This window comes from Gamsiella multidivaricata (genome assembly GCF_025024155.1).
Source record: "Gamsiella multidivaricata strain RSA 2152 chromosome Unknown BC939scaffold_40, whole genome shotgun sequence".
NCBI classification, from domain to species: Eukaryota; Fungi; Mortierellomycota; class Mortierellomycetes; order Mortierellales; family Mortierellaceae; genus Gamsiella; species Gamsiella multidivaricata.
The window spans coordinates 26,069-48,101 of NW_026251748.1; the positions used below are offsets into that span (position 1 = coordinate 26,069).

Below are 22,033 nucleotides of genomic sequence, written 5' to 3' on the forward strand. Positions count from 1 at the left end.
AAATCAGGCAGCAACTGAGCCCAAAACTACCCTAGACTTGAAGATAACAACCCATGCATGAATAAAGACATGGTCCATGCTTCCTTTGCCTCCTCGGCTTGCTTTGTTTGCCCCAGACTATTCAAGCTACTGTGCTCTAGTCATCATCGCTCTCGATAACAACCACAAACTCATCCTCGTCGTCAGAAAAGAATCGATCCGTCGTCGTGATCCCATCGCTTCCTAGCTCCGTCTCTGTCTCTGTTCGGTCATCTGCATACTCGTCGTATCCATACATCGACAACGCCCTAGAACGGGTCGTGTACCGTTCAGATGTCATTGAAAGCTGATTCTCAGTCATCGATGTTGTCGTCGCTGTCTCCGCATGGTAACTATTTGCCATAGAGGGTGTCGTAGTCGCCGTAGCCGTCTCTGTGACCGTCGCTGTCACCATATTATCAGCGATCTTGGGAAACGTAGCACTCGCATTGCTGCTCTCCTGATAGTCGACCGTAGGGAAGATCATGGCCGAGGAACTGACGGAATCTGAACCACTCTCGGAGGCCTCCTCAACAAGGATGTCGCACCACACACGCTGACCAAAAGGCTCACCTGTGGGTGCAACTAGGCGCCAGTACGAAATGTAGCGGCCTGGGGACGCTGGTGCCTTCAGATCTGCAGTAACACAGACCGACTCACCAACAGTCGCCAGCGGAATCTTGAAACATGGGGTCTTAGCATGCATGTCAACATCCGTAAACATGCGGTCGCCACCTACGAATTGAACCACCGTGTCCTTGGGCCAATCGCAGGAGCCAGAGTTAGACATTTCCCAGATCTTCAGAAACTGAGAGCCTGCCTGGATCATTGTGCCATCGTGTAGGTTGATGTCCTTGACAAATATGGCTTTGCATGCCGGATCTTTCGCGTAAGCTCCGGGCATGGTATCAGCAATGGCAGCTGGCACCATGGCGCTATGAGAAAGACAGAAAAAAAACAGTGTTAGAACCAATATGTTGCTCAAGAGTTTCCATCAAATATGTGGATTCGTACATTGTTTCGACTGGTGGCGAGAGAGGAACGAGGACATCAGGCACCACTGCTGGTACTATTTCTGTCACACTGGACGAGGCTAGTGCTAGTGGCGGCGCTGCCACACTGGATGATGCCTCTGCAGCAGAGAGTTGGTTCGGGGCAGAAGTGGATGTGGCACTGATAGGACAGCGTTTATTCGTAGCCTGGGAATGGTAGCAAACATCTGCTCCCCATCCCTTCTTGTACATTATAGGCAGGAGGGGATGCACTCTTCCCATGCGCTCGCTGATGGGCGTCCGAATTTTGATAAAGAGATGATGAGGATCGTGCACAGGGACTGGTGAAGCCTCGCAGTTGCCACAGAGATCATAGTCAGGGCAGTTTCCACACTATGGAAGTAAACACTCGCGTTAGCTTATATTTTCGGCAAATGGTGATCGCGCTGGACAGCCTTTCGATTGCCGTACCTTGTATCGGACGCCGCATATATCGCTATTGCATGCATCGCATACAACGTCGAAATGATGGGTCTTGTCAAGGTTAATCTTCACCTGGCCCGGGTAGGTTATTGGCGCAAAACTGTGGCCCTTGTGATGGAGTTGTGCCAACGGAAGACATTCTTGGCACAAGTCATAGTCTGGGCACACGAAGCATTTGTAGCGGGTACCGCAAATGATCACTGTGCACAGGTCGCATGTGGCCGAATGTCTCACGCTGCGGGACGACGACTGCGAGGATGAACCGGTCGAAAAGTTTCCTTCCACCGCAATGCGGGGTCGCGTATTCTCGATAGGCTTCGTGAGCGCGTAGAAGACATGATCAGGACGATGTTTCTCTGCTGCAAAAATCAGACAACTATGGCAAAGGTCATAATTGTCGCAGCTCTGGCACTTGTGCCGTATTCCCTTGATCATGTTCAAGCAGAGATCACAAAAGACGTTCCTATGGATCACTGTTACAAAACAGACAAAATATCAGCATCCGATGTACAGATGAACTTGTGTGGCAAAGCCTTGGTTGTAAGAAGATTTAATCACCTTCGCCTTGCGTCGTCGAGTTGGTATCCTTTTTGCAAGCGCTTTTCTTGGACGACTTTTTGACTGTAACGGGCTTGCAGAATCCCTTTTTGGCACAAGATTCGGCCTTTTTGTGATTACTCTCCTGACAAGCAGCCTTTTGAGCGCTGCTCTCTGAGATCTTTTCAGACAGGATCACCGTCGAGGAGCACGTGGACATGTAGCGGGGTGGTACGGGAGCAGTATCCTTGATAGGACGAGTAAGGGGAGCAACGATCTGAGGATCTATAGCACACGGTGTTGTGTATTTGGCATTGGGAAGATGTAAGTCCAACCATCCTGGGTTGCAAAGCATCAAAACCAAGTCACAGTCGATCATTACCTTCATTGGGCTGGACACTCAGACGGATAACGACCATCGAGGCATTTGGTGGCACAAGGTCGCACGAACTGAGAACTGCGGCGAAGACATCGGCGTCGTCTTGGATGCGTCCCTGGGCCCCAGTTTGGTCCTCGAAGATGATAGTCAGCTTTTGTTGGTTGAACAACGCACAGAGCTATGAAGGAGCAAAAGAACAGCGAGTGTGCGTAAGTGCGTCTGTGTATGCAGTACGTGCCCAAAAGTGCCCATGGGTCTTGGCAAACAATCTCCTTCCCCAATAAGGATTTTTTTAAAATTCCCTTTTTACCTTGGAGTGAAGGGTCTCAAAGCTGAATATGGATCCATTCTGCTGAATATTGGTGCGGTCGAGGTTGGCGAGGGTGAATCGCCTATGCTCGCCTGCCAATGTCGCCTTGACAATACACAGCATTACCTGAGTGAATGAGTGAGTGAGTGAGTGAGTATGGGGATGTGCGGGGGGGCTGTGTCTCCCTTTTTCTTCTTTTGAGGTTTGTGTTCAAGGGGTAAGAGGTTCAGGCGTGAGAGCGGGATGGAGAAAGAGAATGGGATGTGGATGAAGACGAGAAAAGGAGAGGGATGGGAAGTAATGCAGCAGACAAGGCATCAGCAAGAAGGAGGCATACCACATCACATGATGCTCCCTTACGCCACGTTTCACCCCCAGACCGTGTGTGTGCTGAACATTTACATAGACTGATGCGCAGGAGACATGCTTGAAAGCGGTAGGAGCACGTTCAGCCAGGCAGGCCTACGCGTCAACTACTCTTTGCATAGGAGACCAAATCTAACCTACATGTTACAGTGCACAGTCCCCATGCACACGCACCAACTCGTTTCAAAAAAAAAAAAGAGCCTGTAGAAGATCGATGTTTCTTTGGATCCTTGGTAAATCGACTTGAGGCCAGTACGGAGGAATACCTCATTCAACGCACCATGTCTCCTCCTTCAGAGTGGACTATGAATTACATAGTCTGCGTACGTAGGCTTGCCTCTGTAATGTATGAGCAGATGACCAGAAGATACGGTGGCGATGCAGTGCTTGGATCGCGTACTCGTGCCCATCGTACTCAGTGTTTTTCTCCGAAAGCAACCGTGAACTAAACTCAACCCCAATCTCTTTCCGCGAAGGGGAGGGTATGTAGGTTGAGACAGAGGGCAGGTATAGATACCAATAGATCCATTCTGGAACAAATATACTCGCATTCATGTAATATACATGTGCATGAGATTTGGAAAAAGGACCGCCAGCCCTGTTCTCTCGTAAACTGGTTGTTGAGGTGGTAGAGGAGCAACTGAGTCGTGTGGTGAGGACAGACAAGGAGCCAAAGAAACAAAGGAAGGTGCAGTAACCGATACTCATATGAGAGTATATGGTGGCAATAGTAATGTATGCATCGCCACCCACCTCCATCGAAGGTGAATGGATGGTTGTTTTCTATTTTTATGGGTTTCTCTCTAAAATAAAACAAATGCTGTACCTCTGCTGCAACTCCCTCTCGCCTTCTTTCTTCCTCTTATTCCTCTCTCTCGCACACTTCCTCGTCTTTCTCTTCCTCACCCTCACCCTCTCTCTCGCCCTCTCTCTCCCTCACCCTCTCTCTCTTTTTTTTCATTAACGTCCACTCTCATTGCATTGCAAGCAATCTCCCTCTCTCTCTTTCTCTTTCTCTCACTCTCATTCGCTCCGTCTCTGCGTCATTGTATGTATGCGTATAAATCTATATATATTTTTGGTTGAGATTGACACCCTGTTTAAGAATAATATACACCACATTTGTGTCAATTGACATTTCGATCCCCTTGAACACCTTTTTTTATCACTTTTTTTTTGGCGTATCGATCTTATCTCTCTCTCTTTCTCTCTTTTCCCCTCCCTCTCTCATCTTATCGCCTGGTCCATGCCCGCATCGTTTACACCGTCTTTGGTCGACGCCCTTCTCAGCAACTCCGCCGATACAGCTGCTACAGCTCACTTCTAAGCCAACAAGACAAGCATCCAAGCATCCAAGCGCTCAAAAGAAACCACCTCAGTCAAATGTCCTCGACTCATCACTCGCCGCCGTCTGCGTCCTCAGGGCTGCTTGCAGGGAGCAATCCTTATCCTCATCTGCCTCCACGGCCTATGGCTCAGATCCAGCAGCAACAATATCGAATGGCTTCGTGCCCATCATTTTCTCAGCAGACCATGCAGCCGCAGCCGCAGCAAGTGCCGCAACAGGAACAACAACATGAAGGAAACATCCGCCTTGTGAATACTCCTCCTCTCGCTGCTGCTCCCTTTCCTTCTGCAAATAACTATCAGCAGTCGCCAATGTCGATCGAGCAGGAGATAAAGGGTCTGAGTATCAGTACCAATCCCAATGGATATCCTCATCAACAGCAGTACAAGCCCGTCTCCAAGCAGCTGCCTCCTCTGCCTGGTGCCTCCCAAAGTCCGAATCAAGTCAGTAATGGTGCCAGTAGCTATGGCAGCAGCAGTCTACAAGAACCAACACCGCAACATCTGGTTCTACCCCATCTCACAGGCCAGAGCTCCTTTTCGGACGGACTTGGATCTTTCCTCTCTGGCGAGGACCTTTTCCAGCCCCCTCCTCCTAATCCTAATCCTCATCCTCATCCTCAACCTCTTCCACAAACCAACGCAACATTCAGCTTACAGCCAGTTCCTACGACGATACAACATGCACTTTCCGCGGCGACGAATACCAGACCCATGTCTCCTCCTCCTTCAGCATCGATCGTCGCTCCTGTCCCTCCGCTGTCAAATCCTTACAGCGGTGCATCCGGATCCTCATTGTTGTTATCACCTACCTTAGGTGCTCCTCCCGCCTCTTTGGCTATGGGCATGCCTGGTCACGCAATGGCGCCTTCATCATCACAGGCACAGTTTTACGTCGGTTACAGTCAGGAACAGCTGCCACAGCAACAGCAACAGCAACAGCAACAGCAACAGCAACAGCAACAGCAACAGCAGGCATATGTCCCGCAAACAGTATATACATCCCAAACGAGCTATATCCCGCAGGCAAGCTATACCCCACAGACGAGCTATGCACCTCAGGCGAGTTATGCTCCCCAAACGAACTATGTGCCTCAGTCGATGTATGTGCCTCAGTCAAAGTACACGCCTCAGTCAAAGTCCCAGCAGCAGCAGACTCCTCCTCAGCAGACTCCTCAGCAGACTCCTCAGCAATTACCCCAGCAGCACCACCAACAACAACAACAAGAACAAGAACAAAAACAAGGACAAGGACAAGGACAACAGTATCAGCAGCCATATCATCCACCACCAGCATCCAGGCATCAAAGCTATCCACCTCCTCCGCCGGTTGTGAACAGGGGTGAGCTGCAGAGTCCGTCGAGTATTGTGCCTGCTCTCGGAATTTCCTCCCCTGTTCAGTCTGCCAACGGCGCGTATGGAAACAACTTCAATGCAATTTCGCCGCCATTTGTGCCGACAGGTGGAGTTCGAGCCCCCTCGCCCTCGGTATTCACGATGGGCGATCGTGCGTCGTCTCCCTCTCGAACATCGTCCTCTTCGGACGAAAATCGTGCCCATCATGGTCAGCATCTGCGGGCGGCATCGATGGGGCAGGCTGGACTCGGATCGGGCAGGGCCACGCCATCACCACTTAACACCACTAGTGGTAACGACATCCTCAGACCCCTCCCGACGAAATCAGAGGACTGGGGTGCACTCCTGGATACACCTGCGACCCCCACTCATTCCTATCCCGGTGAGCGCTTTCCGAACCCAGGACAGTTCATGATGGAATCCTTTGGGTACACAGATTCGCCCGCAGAGGAGACAACTCCTTCGGGCGACTACTTACAACACCAAAAGTCGTTTTCGTATGGCCAGCAGCCTGGACCTAGACCGCATGCGCAGACGGACCCATCTCCCATACAGCACCGCCCTGTCTATCACCACCAGCAACATAACTCGACGTCAAGCGTGCCCATGGCATACACAGGTACGTTGTGCAGAGTATCTTGTCACATGCGCGAGAGCACTTTTCTTGTGAGATGAGGCACAAGAATGAACATTAAATTCAATGGGCTGTTGGACTAAATCCATATGTCTAAATATTGTCATTTAGGAAACATGGGTCCAGGCGACTCTGGAATGTCCAACAACGGTTTCAACAATATGAGTATGGATGTGCCAGGCAACCGGCAGATGCATCGCAAGTCATGGTCTCCCAACACCCCGGAGTCACTCGATGGCAGCTTGCCTATGATTATGAACACTAACAACTCATACGGATACCGCACGCCTCCTCGCCGTCCTGACGGTAGCCCTGGGCCCGGTCTTCGTTCTAATTCTCATTCCAAGCAAAACTCTGTCGCGACCTCGATCTCACTATTGAACGATGCAGCCATGGTGGCTAAATACCGTGATGCCGCTATTAAGACCAACGATACAACATTGCAGCTGTCGTACGCAAAGTACTTACTGGATATTGGAGAGCCTTCAGAGATGTTTTCAGCAGAGCCGTCTTCATCGTCATTGGGGACATCCAATGCATCTGCGTCACCAGGATCATCGTCTGCGTTATCATCGAGCTCCACGTCCGCACCAGAGGGATCAGAAAGCATGGGAATGCGCCAATTGACCCAAGAAGCTATTTACTGGGTCGATCGACTGGCTAAGGAAGGTCAGCCAGAGGCTCAATACATTCGTGGGACATGGTACGAGGATGGTCTGTATGGCACAAAGAAAAGCGCAGACAAGGCCCTGCGGTACTACCAATCAGCATCCAAGGGTGACTATTCTCCTGCTCATTACAAGGTCGCGTGCTTTTGTGAAAAGAGAAAGGACAATAACAAGGCCATCGTCCTCTACAAGAAGGCCGCAACACAGAATGATGTTCCTGCGAACCACGTAAGTGGCATGGCGAAGTGAACGGACACTTCGTAATAGTATCTATGAGTAATGACCCCTAACAGACTGTGTTCTCTTTTTATTTTACTCTCTCATTAGCGCCTGGCTATGGTCTACTTGTATGGCGATCTCGGTCAGAGCAAGAACATGAAGACAGGACTCCAATATTTGAAGCGTGCTGCTTCGTCTGCGACAGAAGACTCGCCCTTATCCCCCTACGTCCTCGGCCTAATCCTAGCTCGTGAATACACTGAGCTCAACATTCCCGACGATATTGCTTTTCCCGATGATGGTGAGGCACTGGAATGGTTCAAGAAGTCGGCCGAGTTAGAGTACGGCCCTGCAAACTACAAGCTGGGCTATTGTTACGAGTACGGGACCCTGGGCTGCAAAGTCGACCCTTTCCTCTCGATTCAGCACTACGAGCGTGCCGTAATTGCGGGCGATGGCAAAGGTGAGGCGGAGATGGCACTCAGTGGATGGTATCTCAGTGGAGCAGAGAACTGCTTCGAGGCCGACGATTCGCTTGCGTTCCAGTATGCGGCCAAGGCGGCAGACAAGCAGCTTCCCAAGGCGCAATATGCGATGGGATATTACTATGAGGTCGGCATCTCGGTCCCTATCGATATGACGAAGGCGATGGAATTTTATAAGTTGGCAGCGGCGAACGGCAATAAGGAGGCACAGACAAGGTTGTCGGATAGGGCCAAGTTCGATAAGAATGGACACAAGAACAGCATTCGGCGGATCAATCAGGGACGCAATGCGAAAGATGCGAATTGCACAATCATGTAGATGCACACCACAGCTTGTGCGATGCACATCCCATGTATAGACCCACCAACGATAGTTAGATTATATGTGACAAAAAACACTCGCCCAATACCAATGTTATCCCCTTAGCTCCGCAATCTCACTGAGGACTCCGTTGAGTTCAGATAGCAGGGCTTTACAGCGCGTTTCCATCGGTTGTTTTGAGGGATCACCATCGCTACAAAGCTTTATCATTTCTTTTTCATCACCCCTGGATCTCACTGCTGAATCGACTTTTTGCAGCCTTGGATACTGTGGAAAATAGCTTCGAGGACTGTTAAGCAAGTATATAAGTGGTTATTCAGGCATTTTACGGACAACGACAGGTTTTGTGTAGCAATCAGACAATGGGTGGTGGGTTTACACATTGGCATAGAGACAAAGGAACAGCTGCTGCGGATGAAGATGATTATCGGCTTCAAGTGACCAAGGCACTCTCCACATCAATAGAGGACGGATACTGAAGCAACAAACGTCCTAGGTTAAAGGCTGTTCGTGTTGCCTCCTAGCCATCCCACGCGAAGGCGTTACGGGCTCGAATCAAGAAGTTGCAAGATCTTCGCCCTACCGACAGTACGCACATTCGTATTAGCAAGCACAAACAGACCAAAGGGAGAAAGCTGACAAAAGAGGGGCGTCGAGTCATTCTATATTGTTAAGAGTGTTGCAAAGCAGGGAGAGAAAGTGGCAAAGCTGCTTCGATAGCCGGCCCTATGGAACAATGCTAGAGATGTTGTACTGAACAGAAAAATTGAAACTACTAGCATTCAAGACACACATCTCCCTTACTTGAACCTATTGCACCTTAACTGTGTTTTCTTCGTTGGACTGGCTGACAGTGGAAAGAGGATGGTTATTTTGAACGGTCCATCCCTTTGTTAGCATCTCTCGGTTCAGAAGATAACGCGACGGAGACAGAAGACACGCCAAAGTGATTGTTCCGCAGGGTCTATTCTGCGCGCATGAATAAAAGATTTGACGCGAGCTGGCCTCAATCATAGACGGACATACATCAGGCCATCAATCACACCTTGTCCTCTTATCCTCTTATTTCCCCACAGAACCATGCTTCAGTGCAAAGTAGAACTTTATCCCTGACCTCGGGTGGAATATGAAAGCCCTGAATGTCCTGTAGGTCCAGGCTCAACAGGCCCAGCACTCCCAGCTCGCGCTTTTTTTTCTGAGCTACTCCTCATCCTAGTGCCGCCAGCACCACCATTACCGCCAGTCAGCAAGCACTGGTGTCATGTTCAAGCTCTTGATATCCACTCTCTTATTACAAAACTAACAGTTCAACTATGCGTTGTAGGATTATAAAGAGATAGACATGCATGCATTCATGAACATTATCCTTCGGGCCAGGACCATTATATAGGTGTTATCTTCTTTTAATAAACTACCCGTAAGAAAAAATGAAATAAACTCTACTCTTTGACTGTAAAAGTCTACTATCTTCTCAAAGGAGAGCCAGGAAGTCCAGAAGCAAACCAGGGTGGGGAAAAGAGGGTGGGACATGTATGGTCCTGGCCCTCGGATAATAAGCCTGAGTCTTCATGTTATTCGACTCTAAAAGACGGTAATTTCAATTAAGGTTTGTCGACTGTTTTGCATTCATCTTGTCAATGGGCAAACAGTTCTACCTTGCTTGATTTGAGTGCACCTTTTAAGGAGTGACTGGCCAACCTGGACTGGGGTCGGCTGCATGGGCGAAAGGGTAGCAAGGGTCGCCGTTTATTTTTAAAGTCCTTTCTCCAAACTATAGATTGCATTCCCTTCCGCTCTTGACACTCTCGCCAGGCTTCATCATAATGAACATCAGCCCACAGGCGCTCCTCACGACGATCACAGATGCCGTCAGCCAGCTGACTGGCCTTTGTCTGCCCAACCCCACACTCTACATCAACAGGAGGTCATTCAAAGTCATCAAGCTGCTTGGGGAAGGGTAAGGGCACCATAACCCCCTCCTCCCCCTCTTCAACTACGCGACACAAAAGCACCATGGGCGGGAGTCAATTAGTGCCTGAATTGCGCTCTACAGCTGTCAACTATTGAAATATCAATTGCTCTATCGACCTTTATCGACCTTCTTTCTTTTTCTTTAACGGCGAATAGTGGTTTCAGCTTTGTATATCTCGTGCAGGATGTGGCAACAGGGCGACACTATGCGCTGAAAAAGATTCGCTGTCCTTTCGGAAGTGAGGGTGTGCAGGATGCAATGAAGGAGGCCGAAATGTATAGGACGTTCCATCATGAAAACTTGATCAAGGTCGTGGTATGTGTATCTGTCTACTTTGCGGTTCTTGGCATTGAAGAATGGGCTGTTCTCCGTCGCACATTGTTGTCCTGTAGTAGTCATTGGATCGCTTGTTAATCTTGTGCAAACGGCTATCAATTGAACACACCACAACTCACTATTTTTGACCCGCTCCTTTGATGGTAATAGGATACATGCGTCGTATCGGATAAGGATGGAAGCAAGATCGTCTATATATTCCTGCCTTACTACAAGCGTGGAAATCTTTTGGATGCCATCTCTGCCAACCTGCTCCACCACACTCACTTTTCAGAGCCGGACATGCTGCGATTTTTTAAAGGGGTCTGTTATGGCGTCAGGGCGTTGCACTGTCATCGACTGCCCAATGTGCCTATCAGCTCGCGAGAGGAAGATGATGCCTCTACCAGTGGTATCGAGGCCTGGGATTCACGCGACAGTCGGACGGGTATGAGGCGGCAGGGCTCGTCCGTGTCTTTTACAGGATCAGAGCACGGCACCGGAATGACGGATATGGGTCGCCATGTCGAGAACAATAACAACAACAACAACGACAACGGCCATGGCGGAGCCAACGGACTAGGGCCAGCAGAGGACAATGATGATGTAGTTGTGCCATTTTCACATCGTGATATCAAGCCTGCCAATGTCATGATTGCTGATGACGGACAGACACCGGTGTTGATGGATTTCGGATCAATGGCGAGGGCCCGGGTCAAGATCCAAACACGACAACAGGCGTTGCAGGAGCAGGATTTGGCAGCAGAGCAATGTTCGATGCCTTATAGGGCGCCGGAGCTGTTTGATGTGAAGACCGGAGCAACTCTTGATGAGAAGGTCGACATCTGGGTAAGTTGATGCTGCATTCGATTCGAAACATGACCTCCTACTTGTGCACTATGTCTGATACGACACGAACTACTTTGCTTTGAACGCTGCTTCCAGTCACTCGGATGTACTTTGTATGCAATGGCATATGGTACCTCACCTTTCGAGACGAATCAAATCAACCAGGGAGGGTCAATAGCGCTTGCAGTTTTGAACGGAAATATCCGCTTTCCGACGGTGGATCAGGCGGATCGGTACTCTTCAGAGTTCAGGGCGTTGGTCAAGGCCATGTTGGTAGTCGAGCCTGCCATGCGCTTGGATATTCACCAGGTCATTGAGCAGGTCGATCAGCTTCTCGCGCGGCCGTTGTAATTTAACCAAGAAAATAAAAAGGTCGACATGTTTATTTTTGTATAGATATGTGCTATGTCTATGTCCAGGCAAATTTCCCATGCTACAAGGTCAATACTCTGGCCAGCCATCCAGACTGCAATGGCTTATGGCCTCAAGGTACCTGGGACCCGATACGGCCTGCGGCATGTGAAAAGAAATGACATGTATTGAACGGGCAAAGCACTAAGAGGTCGGTGTGATTGGCCCAGTGAAATAAGATTTCCAAGTATGACTCCCATGAGTGAATTTGAACCCATGAACCCAATCCATCCGGGGTAAAGGAAAAGGAACATCTTTCTCTTCTTCAGCTCTTTCTCTTCTTCAGCTCTTCCCCCTCTTCTCTTCTTTCTCCTCCCCTTTCTTGCTCATTCCCTCGATCCTTCGCTGCTGTTGTCGTCGCTCTTTTATGTGCCTGCCATAGCCGACTCTTCGTGATCGCCACCAATCTTCTGCCCCGTCTCAACCCCGCTTAAGGCGCACGGCTCTCATCCCCCGCACTCCACACCGATCGTTTGCCACCATGAACCAGACCCACGCCGCACTCCACGCCCTACCGAGCGATCTAATCAATAAGCTGTGTCGATCCAAGGTCACCAGGCTTTCTGTAAGTCGGCACCCTGTGCGTGTCATCGTTGGCGATCCTGTCTTTTGCACCACATGGTGTATTCGTGCGATTAACAACCTTACTCTGATCTCTTCCTTTTTTTTCTGCTTCTGTGGGTGCTTGATGACCTTAGCTGAAGCAGATATATACGCTTGGAAGGTAAAGAAGAATATCAATGTTATTCCAAATATTGTAATGGGTTCCCATGCGCTGTTACCCATGGCCAGGTACCCGGCCGAGAATGGATGCGCATTGTAGACTAGGCACACGATTGCTTTTAGTGCCTTTTTTGTTCTTTTTATTCCATCGCTATGATTTCTACGCTTTCCCTTTTTATCCTTCGCCTTTTTTTTATTCCAACCAGGGGTTCTCTTCATCCCGTTATTGTCGTGTGGCAAAAGATGATGGGATCGCAAGTGAGGATCAGTTCTTTTTCTGCCCAGACCTGAGGCTTCCTTGCGCGCGTTGGTGCGTCCATCCTATACAGCAATGGGACAGCAGCCTACGTTTGTTTTATTTGCACATGCAAAAAAGCTCTGCCTGTCTCAGTCGGTTCAGCCTACTAAACGGAATCAAAATTGCCTCACGCCCTTCGTCGTAGACATGTCTTGGAATCCAAGAACCAGGGTGCACTCGTCATCCCCGCAGTGTTCCTGCATCAGGAGCTGCCAATCCGGCTTTCCCACGCACTTAAGATGCTCAACTCGAATTTGCTGCCGGTCAACATGGCAGACATGCCCAATTTCCAGAATATTGCTCGCTCGTACCTGGAAGACATAAGGTAAACCACCATCCCTCCTTACATCGAAGTGAAGAGCACTATGACACATTACTGTCATGATCCCTTAAATGTGGAGAAACTCGGGACCAACAACACAGAAAATCGCGCCCCCCTCCCCTTTTATCGCGGACGTCTCCAAACAAACCCAGCACTACCAACCACATACAATAGCACAAACATGCTAACACATGTTTTTGTGAAGAAAAAAAAAACTGGAGAGACAGGGGCATGCACATTCTATTTATTTTTACTTGTTTATTTGTGGCTATGGTTGGACGATGGATCCCACAGTCTACGCAGATACAATACAAGAACATGGGGGCTATAAAATGACAGCAGACATTAGCTAAAGCTATCCAGCGTACTGACGAACGACTTTACGGCCTTTCATGGTTCGTCTATAGCATGGTGACGCAGATGCCGAAACCCTCGACACCTCAATTAGAAGAAGAGTTCACTGCCCTGCTCCGGAATCTGGAACAGCGCCATAAGATCAAGATTCTGGCTATCAGTAGAGGATTCAGGGAGCTCATGGATAACGTCCAGAGAGAATGCATTGAGCACGACTCTGGTCACAACCCACTTTTCTATCACAACGGCAAGGGTTACACTATCGATCCTGCGGCAGACAGGGCTATCCAGACCTTTTTTAACCGATTCTACACTATCAACCTCGGGACCCGACTCCTGATTGGTAAGACATGTCTTTGGTCTACTTGTGCATTCAGGATATTCAAATCATATCCTCTCGAATGGAATACTCATCGCTGTTGGTCACTTGCTATTTGATAGGTGAGCACTTGGCATTGCATGATCGCGGTCTGAATCTGGTTCGACGCGTGAACCCGCTGTCGATATCACAAAGCGCCATTCGGGATGCTCAGAAAGTGTGCGCTGCTCATTATGGGCAGGCAGCGCCATCAGTCCTCATTCATACCCCTAATCCAGATATCACAACAACATATGTGGAAGAGTTTCTGCACAGGAATATCTATGAGCTTCTCAAGAATGCTATGCGAGCGACCAGTGAGACGCATTTGAACAATGGATCCCCTGTCTCCTTGGGATTGTCCACGGCCTCGTCTGCAACGACAAGTAAATCAAAGCTGCCGCCCATCAAGCTGGTCTTGGTCGATGGCGGTGAGGATGTGACTATCAAGATCTCTGACGAAGGCGGCGGAATGGCATTGAGCGAAATGGACAACATCTGGAGCTATGTTCATTCAGGAGGATCGTCTAATCTTCGACAGTCATCGAGCACAATGAAACAGGAGGTCCCCAAGACCACGACGACCACAACGCCGTTTCAACCGTCGGCCCCAACCACCTCGACATTGCATACATCTAATGTCTCCAAGACTGAGACAGCTCCAAGGATGGTGCTCCAGCCTGCGGATTCGATGGCTGTTATGGGAGGATTGGCGAGCGAGGCTAAGGACTATTTGGATCTGCCGTTGAGTGGATCAGGCCATGGCCTTCCTCTTGCCAGGCTGATTGCGCGTTATTTCGGAGGCGACCTGTCCTTGATTTCGATGGAGGGCTACGGAACGGATTCGTATCTATCACTGTACCGTGATGATGACCATTTGGAGAACTTTCCAGAGGTGGATGAGGAGATGGCTGCTGAGGTTGATGTCTTTGTGAACGATCTCCTGGACGAGTCTGCCTCTGAGGAGACCTTTTCAAGCTATATAAAATCATCCAACTCGACGTCGACTACATAATCCGTTATCAAGTCTGCAACAGCCCTGTAAAAAAGAAAAAAAAGGCGCAGCAGAAGACAGTCCTACTATAGTCGCCCTTGTAATATAGCTCATTCGAATAATCATGAAATCGATGCTGTCCTGAACGACGCGTTCTTTCGAACCAATGATTGACCCACATAGAATGTTGGTGGGATCCCTAGAAAAATCACTTGGCTGAAAAAAAAAAAAAAAAAAAAAAAAAAAAAAGATCGGCGCGGTCGATAGGATGTGGATATAAAAAAATAAAGTTCACGACACATCCGATGAACGCGTTTTGCGATCCCCTTCTCATGGTCGCACAAAAAAAATGCAGCCTCAGAAAATGCTTTACTGCTTAACGACATTCTCAGTCGATGGTCCATTTTTACATGGATGAACTATGGAATTGGAATGCCGATCGGAAAAGAAAAAATTAAAGTCGATAAAATAGAAGGAAGGGAAGGAGAGAGAGAGGGGGGGAAGGGGGGAAGGGCTTCTCATTAATCTCAGAAAATGCATATCTAGTGTGCAGATCTTCTTCTTCGCGCGTCTTCCCCCTCGTCAATCCGTTTTGATAACACATCGTCATCCTTCCGCCTTAAGCGCTCGCACTCAGCTTCGGGATCTTGACCGCAATGTCCAATTTCGCGATCACGCGCGCAATAATTGGATTCCTTGATGACTCCGTCGCGGATCCATTCAACGCCAATGCGGCCCCTACCGTCGTCAAGGCCATATACACATCCTTACTCACCGAGGTCATTACCGCCGTAAACTCATTCTGACCAGGAACCAGCTTAAAGTCCTTCAAAACTGTCATCCCGACCATCACACCCGTGGCCGTATCCACTGTCTGGAAATGGATATCACCCAGACCGAATGTCAAGGCCGACGGGTTCTTGAAACCCATGATGGAGGTAAGCGTGAACCCGCCGGTGGCGGGGTCCTGGACGAGACTGATGGACTTGACAAACTCGACACGGGAGATACCGCTGACCCCTCTGAGTGTGACATTGGACGAGAAACCGACGTTGGTGAAGGAAATTTCCTTAGAGGGCAGCTGGGGTACGATACCACCGAATGGTGAGGAGCTTGGGGTAGGAGGGGAGATGGCCACAGTTGCGTCAACGGTCCCTTTGAGCTGGAAGGTGTGTGTGAGGTTGAAGAAGATGGAGGTGACAAAGTCGATGAAGTTGTCGGTCGCCTGTGGGTACACGGTGACGAGACAGGGCAGGAGGGTTGTGGAGAGGGAGGTTCCTTTGAGTGTGGTAGGAGCTTCGGAGCTGTCAAAGCGGGCGATGTCGATACCGTTGTCGACGATGGTCACCTATTTGTGGAGTGGGAGGAGACAGGAAGAAGTAGTAGCTTTAGCTGCTGTGCAAATATGCTTGTAAATAAAACCTCACGTTATCCTAGAGAAAAGTAGTATATTTTCGTTACATGTTGCTTGGCCTTTGTAATGGGAACGCTGAACCTGGGGAAGGCGAGTAAGCTGACTTTAAGGTCTGTGGACGACAAAGTGATAGACTCGTCGGGTGCGAATGACAGGGCCAAGTTGTTGATGTCCACAGACTGGACCAGTCCAACATCATCCTGAGAAACGAAGAGAATGTACAGATGTGAGTCGCGATGAAGACTTATCGAACATCTCAGAAAAAGACACTTTGAAGCGTACCCGGACAGTCTCGGAGCACGCAGGAGACAGGCTTTGAGAAGTGAAGAGTCTTTGAAACGAGAGAAAAAAAAGCGGCCATGTTTGCATTTTTAGCAGTTATCATTTACATTACTGATATCGAGAAGAGCAGGAGTGCGGATACTTACTGCACGAAGCACGTAACAACAGCTGCTTTATTGCTTGCGCGCTTGATTAGGGGCGGCAAACCCAAAGCAGTGGAAGACAGGGCCACAGCACTTGCTGCCAAGGTGAATGCTGAGATCTTCATTCTCTTTGGCTTTGTGTCAAATCGGGTCTAAATAGGAACAATGTGAGAATGAAAGAGGCGATGCAGAGAGGATATTTGGAATGGACTGAGATGCAAAAAGCGCATACTATCTGGCTATTTATGAGGAAAATCAGAAAGCAATTTTTACTCAGGATATCATGCAAGGCCACCAAAGGAAAATCGAGAGCTGCTGCAGCAAGGCATCCAAAGGGGGAGGAGGAGGAGGACATACTGGCCAATGTGGTAGATGCTGATGCGAGGAGGTGGGATAGCAGCATTCAGAGATGCGCTGGTGTACTATGCTTATTTAGCTAATGTCATCATTCCGGTGGATCCAGAAGGGACGGCATCTTTTTTGTGCCGAGTAATCCTTTCCTATATAGTTGCTTTAGGCTACAGGATCCAGTTTTGGCACCACAACTTGGGTCTTGAAGGACAAGAGTCCCTTTGCCAAGATTGGGTTCGCGGACGAGCTCTCGAATCCAACGAGCGTATATGTATCCCCTGTAGTCGTAATCGTATTATATGCCTCCGCGTTCATCGAAGTCGTAATCGCGACGACTTTGTTGTCGCCCATCAACAGCTCTAGGTCTTTGAGCATGGTCACGCCCACGACCTGGCCTGCTTTGTCGATCGTGTTGAAGCGGATATCGCCTAACTTTAGAACGAGCTGTGAAGGATTATGAATGTTGATCAAGGATGTGAGTGTGAACTCGCCCGTGGCAGCGTCGTGGGTGAAACTGGCCTGGCTCAGATACTGGACTTGAGGGAAATTGTTGCAGGCGGCAAGGGTGATGGGGGACTTGAATCCTACGTTCGAGACAGCGAAGGTCTTTTCAAGGGGAGAGGGGGCCATACCGCTGAGGGAGGGACTAGCCGGGGTTGAGACGGAGAGTGTGGCGTCAACGGAGCCTTGGAGGACAAAAGCGTATGAAGGCTGGCTGACGAGAGCGGAGATGAAGGCCGAGAAGTTGTCCTCTTGGCCGGGAGGGATCTTGAGAGCGGAGTTGCCGACGACGCTGGAGAGGGTGCCATCGGTGACGGATGCCGCGGACGTTGGGGTATCGAAAGTGGCAATCGCATTGCCGTTGTCCTATCGCAAAAGGATTGTATATCAGTCGTAATTCACCATAAGTAGGACTTGCATGGCAATAGCAAATGTATTTATTATCTGCACTTACAACAATAGTAACCTGTCAGCATGAATGGAAGGAGCAAGTATTTGGAGACAGGTATGGGAGGAAAGAAACCCCATGTTAGGGCGCGCTTATTATTTTGTTCGTGAAACGATCTCGCGTCAAGACACACATCGACTTACATGCTGAGCCGTGTCCTTTACCGGCCATTTGATCCCAGGGACCGAGATCAACTTCGCAGAGAGACCTGTCGAGGACAGACCCAACGTGCGAGGATCATCGGCGGTGAAATCAATAAGCAGGTCTTTCACATTGACCCGCTGAATGATCCCTACATCGACCTAGAATACACTCCAAATATAGGATGAACATGAGTAATGCATCCTGAGCCATGTCTTCTATCGTATGATGCACGTATCTCGGTAAAGGTGAAGGGAACTCACCGCGCTAGCTGCTGCACAGTCGGTAGACCAAGTGCCTGTCACCAACGCTCTGAAGTAGCAAGAAGACATTTCATCGAGAGAAGAGATTACAGTCAATCTACGAGCATATCGTTTTTGATAACGCGAGATAGAAACAGCTTGCCAGCAATACTCACGTCGCGAAGCAAGAGAACACATTGGCCCCGTCTGCAACGCGCTTGTAGAGCGCGGGATACGCGAATACGGTGGCAGATAAGACCGCTACACTTGCGGTCACTGAGTAAGCAGAAATCCTCATGGTTGTTTTTGTTCTTGAATGTCGACTGGTATAAGCGTTTTTGCGAGAAGAGCGCTGAGAAGGAAAGAAACGTATAAAGAGATGCTGTGATATTGACAAGAGCTGTATCGAATTGAAGAGTATTTATATGTGCCTTTTTGCCGGACAAAATCAACCCACTGGCATCAAGGCTAGAAATAGTTACCCTTGGAGCTCCAGCACTCTGATCTTTATTCTGCCTTTCTAGAAATCTAGGGCAACTTTCTCCTATTCATCAGTGAATGTTATTTCTCCAGTGAGATGTATGCAGATTTGAAGAAAGAACGGTGAGTGAGGGGCAGCAGCACTCAATGTCAGGGGAGATATTCGTAAAAAAACACCGCATGTCAACGACCCCTCATTTCAGTTTGTCTTTAGTATAGTAGCAGTGCAAGACGCAGGAGGCGACCCCAAAGGGCTATCTCCTCGCGGGCGCTGTAGCCCAATATCTTCCCTCGGTCGGTTGTGACGGTGCATATAGGCCCCCTTGTGGACCCTCAGGATGCACGAAGATGGTAAGGGAGTCATTACGACTAGATCTAGGACAAGCTATATTCATAGCATTGGTGTCAAAAGAAAGAAAAGTATTTATAGTCTACAACCCATAGTTGAAATGTTTCCATATTCTTACCATAATCCCCTCTTCACTTTGGAGGCTCCCGTGGCATCGTGCTTGGATATCGAGAGCTTAAAGATGACTCCAGCGCTTGCTGACTGGCGGGATGGTGGTGCTGGCGACACCAGGATGGGGAGTAGCTTAGAAAAAAGCGCGAGCTGGGCCTGTCGAGCCTGGGCCTGCAGGACATTCAGGGCTTTCGTATGCCACCCAAGGTCAGGGATAAAAGTTGTATTTTGTATTGAAGCATGGCTCTGTAGGGGGAGTCGGGGATGCGTAGAAGGAATGATAAAGTCGAAGGTGTGCTTTGGTTAAATGGAGGTGTATTGCAAGGTAGGGAGCGATGGAGAGTTGCCAAAAGGCGCGGATTGTATAGGCGCCAACGCATGCATGCAGGCCTTGATAGATGCCGGGAAATAAGAGGGCGGGGTGTGATTGACAGCCAACAATCACCTTGGTGAGTCTTCTGTCTCCGTCGCGTTATCTTCTGAACCGAGAGATGCTAACAAAGGGATGGACCGTTCAAAATAACCATCCTCTTTCCACTGTCAGCCAGTCCAACGAAGAAAACACAGTTAAGGTGCAATAGGTTCAAGTAAGGGAGATGTGTGTCTTGAATGCTAGTAGTTTCAATTTTTCTGTTCAGTACAACATCTCTAGCATTGTTCCATAGGGCCGGCTATCGAAGCAGCTTTGCCACTTTCTCTCCCTGCTTTGCAACACTCTTAACAATATAGAATGACTCGACGCCCCTCTTTTGTCAGCTTTCTCCCTTTGGTCTGTTTGTGCTTGCTAATACGAATGTGCGTACTGTCGGTAGGGCGAAGATCTTGCAACTTCTTGATTCGAGCCCGTAACGCCTTCGCGTGGGATGGCTAGGAGGCAACACGAACAGCCTTTAACCTAGGACGTTTGTTGCTTCAGTATCCGTCCTCTATTGATGTGGAGAGTGCCTTGGTCACTTGAAGCCGATAATCATCTTCATCCGCAGCAGCTGTTCCTTTGTCTCTATGCCAATGTGTAAACCCACCACCCATTGTCTGATTGCTACACAAAACCTGTCGTTGTCCGTAAAATGCCTGAATAACCACTTATATACTTGCTTAACAGTCCTCGAAGCTATTTTCCACAGTATCCAAGGCTGCAAAAAGTCGATTCAGCAGTGAGATCCAGGGGTGATGAAAAAGAAATGATAAAGCTTTGTAGCGATGGTGATCCCTCAAAACAACCGATGGAAACGCGCTGTAAAGCCCTGCTATCTGAACTCAACGGAGTCCTCAGTGAGATTGCGGAGCTAAGGGGATAACATTGGTATTGGGCGAGTGTTTTTTGTCACATATAATCTAACTATCGTTGGTGGATCTATACATGGATCTATCGGTCTCTACACTCCAGTTCGGTTTTAGCTCCATCAAGCAGCTCTACTTGGCCTGAGTTTCAATCCACTCTTGCGCCATCTTGACAAATAAGAGGTGCATTCTGCTGTCGTGAGTCAGCTCAGGATGGAAAGCGGACCCCAGCAGGTGTCCCCTCCTCACGGCTACAATTGTTCCCTTGGGCGTCCTTCCATAATCCCGCTCTAACTTGGCCACGACCTGGACATCCTCTGGCTGAAGGATCTCATCGATGACGGGCGCACGAATAAAGACGCCTGGGAACAACTTCTCCGCATAATCCAAGCCCTCAATATGGAGACCTGCCTCAAAACTCTCCTTCTGTGTGCCGAATGCATTGCGCTTAATGCTGATCCCCAAACCACCCAGCAACTTTTGATCGCCCTTCAGCGTGCCTCCGGAGGTGACGGCCTCTGAGAGAAGAATCATGCCTGCGCATGTACCCCAAGTGGGGTGAGTCTGAATATACTCCTGCAGTGCGGGCCAGAAGCCGGATCTTTCCGCAATCAGAGCCATTGTTGTGGACTCGCCGCCGGGGATCACCAGAGCATCGACCTGCGCAATCTCCTGGGCATTACGGACAGGGACAGCCTCTGAGACCTGAGGAAGGGTATTGAGGAGGATGATATGTTCGGCAAATGCACCTTGGAGGGCTATTTGTATTTATATTTGTGTCGAAATGGTATGTGAGTCAGAGTGATGGAATCCATTCAAATATCTCTGGGCCGTGTTTCTGAGTCGAAGGGGTAGGTGATCAGATTCTGATCAGATTCTGATCAGGTCCCTGCTTCACTTACCCAAGACGCCGACCCTGATCTGCTTTTGTTCCTGCTGCTCCTGTGCCATGATGCGAATGTGCTTTTTGTGATTGGTTTTCGGGCGAAGTGGTTCCAGTGAGGCGGGGAAGGTGAACTGAAAACTGCAAAAAAGCGCAGAGCAGGGTCTTTTTGAACCTGCAGTCCGGATCTGCACTGTCATTGTGAGTCGTGGTCACACCACCCGTGAGAAGTTGGCTTCTCCCTTGCCAGATCCCTTGGTCCCAATAGACTATGATCTTGGACAGCCTGATGGCTATTATCGCGGCATACCTCAGAGAAAGAAGACATATCCGGAAGGAGGAAACAAGCAAGGCGGCCCAGCAATTGTCTAACGAAAGCTACAGAAGACTGAAGATGAGCGGATATCGATCAACTGAGGGAGCTTTGAACTATCGAGGCTATGGATGTTTATATGTAGACAGTAATGCTTAAGGTCATGTTCTTGTAGCAGAAGAAATGGTGTCGGCATATACAACGCGCACCTTCTTTCTCCCTTTGATGAAGAAGGACCTTTCAGCCTAGGGTGGTATCCTTAAGGCAGGTCGAGCTACGGCTTCAACAATGAAACCAGGGTGAAGGAGGCCTTTGTTATACCCCAGGGTCAAATGCAACAGAGAAGGTGCTGCCACTGTGTCCACAAAGCCACAAATGTAAA

The 22,033-nt window shown here is 49.1% G+C and overlaps 8 protein-coding genes across 8 annotated transcripts; 4 read left to right on the forward strand and 4 right to left on the reverse strand.

The window, feature by feature from the left end:
* Window positions 1–136: 136 nt before the first annotated feature.
* Window positions 137–2,842, reverse strand: BC939DRAFT_503924 (uncharacterized protein; the record flags this gene model as incomplete). Its single annotated transcript, XM_051560459.1, has 6 exons — window positions 137–953; window positions 1,033–1,403; window positions 1,482–1,966; window positions 2,052–2,315; window positions 2,413–2,587; window positions 2,720–2,842. The coding sequence occupies 6 exons, from the start codon at window positions 2,840–2,842 to the stop codon at window positions 137–139; spliced, it is 2,235 nt and encodes a 744-aa protein (XP_051411290.1).
* A 156-nt stretch (window positions 2,843–2,998) lies between these two features.
* Window positions 2,999–3,908, reverse strand: BC939DRAFT_454095 (uncharacterized protein). The gene has a single exon (XM_051556022.1). The coding sequence runs from the start codon at window positions 3,842–3,844 to the stop codon at window positions 3,389–3,391; it is 456 nt and encodes a 151-aa protein (XP_051411291.1). The 5' UTR covers window positions 3,845–3,908; the 3' UTR covers window positions 2,999–3,388.
* Window positions 3,909–5,383: 1,475 nt separating this feature from the next.
* Window positions 5,384–6,554, forward strand: BC939DRAFT_454098 (uncharacterized protein). The gene has a single exon (XM_051556023.1). The coding sequence runs from the start codon at window positions 5,534–5,536 to the stop codon at window positions 6,461–6,463; it is 930 nt and encodes a 309-aa protein (XP_051411292.1). The 5' UTR covers window positions 5,384–5,533; the 3' UTR covers window positions 6,464–6,554.
* A 239-nt stretch (window positions 6,555–6,793) lies between these two features.
* BC939DRAFT_388394 (uncharacterized protein) lies at window positions 6,794–8,014 on the forward strand (the record flags this gene model as incomplete). Its single annotated transcript, XM_051551862.1, has 3 exons — window positions 6,794–6,915; window positions 7,030–7,318; window positions 7,418–8,014. Coding segments are annotated over 3 exons (1,008 nt in total), but the record flags the coding sequence as incomplete, so codon positions are not given.
* A 1,862-nt stretch (window positions 8,015–9,876) lies between these two features.
* On the forward strand, window positions 9,877–11,642 carry BC939DRAFT_454102 (kinase-like domain-containing protein). The gene is made up of 4 exons (XM_051556024.1): window positions 9,877–10,073; window positions 10,244–10,403; window positions 10,575–11,252; window positions 11,349–11,642. The coding sequence occupies exons 1-4, from the start codon at window positions 9,940–9,942 to the stop codon at window positions 11,601–11,603; spliced, it is 1,227 nt and encodes a 408-aa protein (XP_051411294.1). The 5' UTR covers window positions 9,877–9,939; the 3' UTR covers window positions 11,604–11,642.
* A 193-nt stretch (window positions 11,643–11,835) lies between these two features.
* Window positions 11,836–14,924, forward strand: BC939DRAFT_454103 (mitochondrial branched-chain alpha-ketoacid dehydrogenase kinase-domain-containing protein). Its single transcript, XM_051556025.1, has 5 exons — window positions 11,836–12,228; window positions 12,362–12,387; window positions 12,830–13,009; window positions 13,414–13,703; window positions 13,802–14,924. The coding sequence occupies exons 1-5, from the start codon at window positions 12,145–12,147 to the stop codon at window positions 14,731–14,733; spliced, it is 1,512 nt and encodes a 503-aa protein (XP_051411295.1). The 5' UTR covers window positions 11,836–12,144; the 3' UTR covers window positions 14,734–14,924.
* Window positions 14,925–15,039: 115 nt separating this feature from the next.
* Window positions 15,040–18,617, reverse strand: BC939DRAFT_529616 (uncharacterized protein). The gene is made up of 9 exons (XM_051561522.1): window positions 18,411–18,617; window positions 18,256–18,304; window positions 17,995–18,153; window positions 17,858–17,869; window positions 17,074–17,769; window positions 16,555–16,703; window positions 16,409–16,457; window positions 16,174–16,326; window positions 15,040–16,060 (listed from the first exon to the last, which is right to left on the reverse strand). Exons 1-9 carry the CDS (start codon window positions 18,530–18,532, stop codon window positions 15,332–15,334), a joined length of 2,118 nt encoding a protein of 705 aa, XP_051411296.1. The 5' UTR covers window positions 18,533–18,617; the 3' UTR covers window positions 15,040–15,331.
* A 1,970-nt stretch (window positions 18,618–20,587) lies between these two features.
* Window positions 20,588–21,406, reverse strand: BC939DRAFT_477882 (PdxT/SNO family; the record flags this gene model as incomplete). Its single annotated transcript, XM_051558713.1, has 2 exons — window positions 20,588–21,213; window positions 21,358–21,406. The coding sequence occupies 2 exons, from the start codon at window positions 21,404–21,406 to the stop codon at window positions 20,588–20,590; spliced, it is 675 nt and encodes a 224-aa protein (XP_051411297.1).
* Window positions 21,407–22,033: the final 627 nt, after the last annotated feature.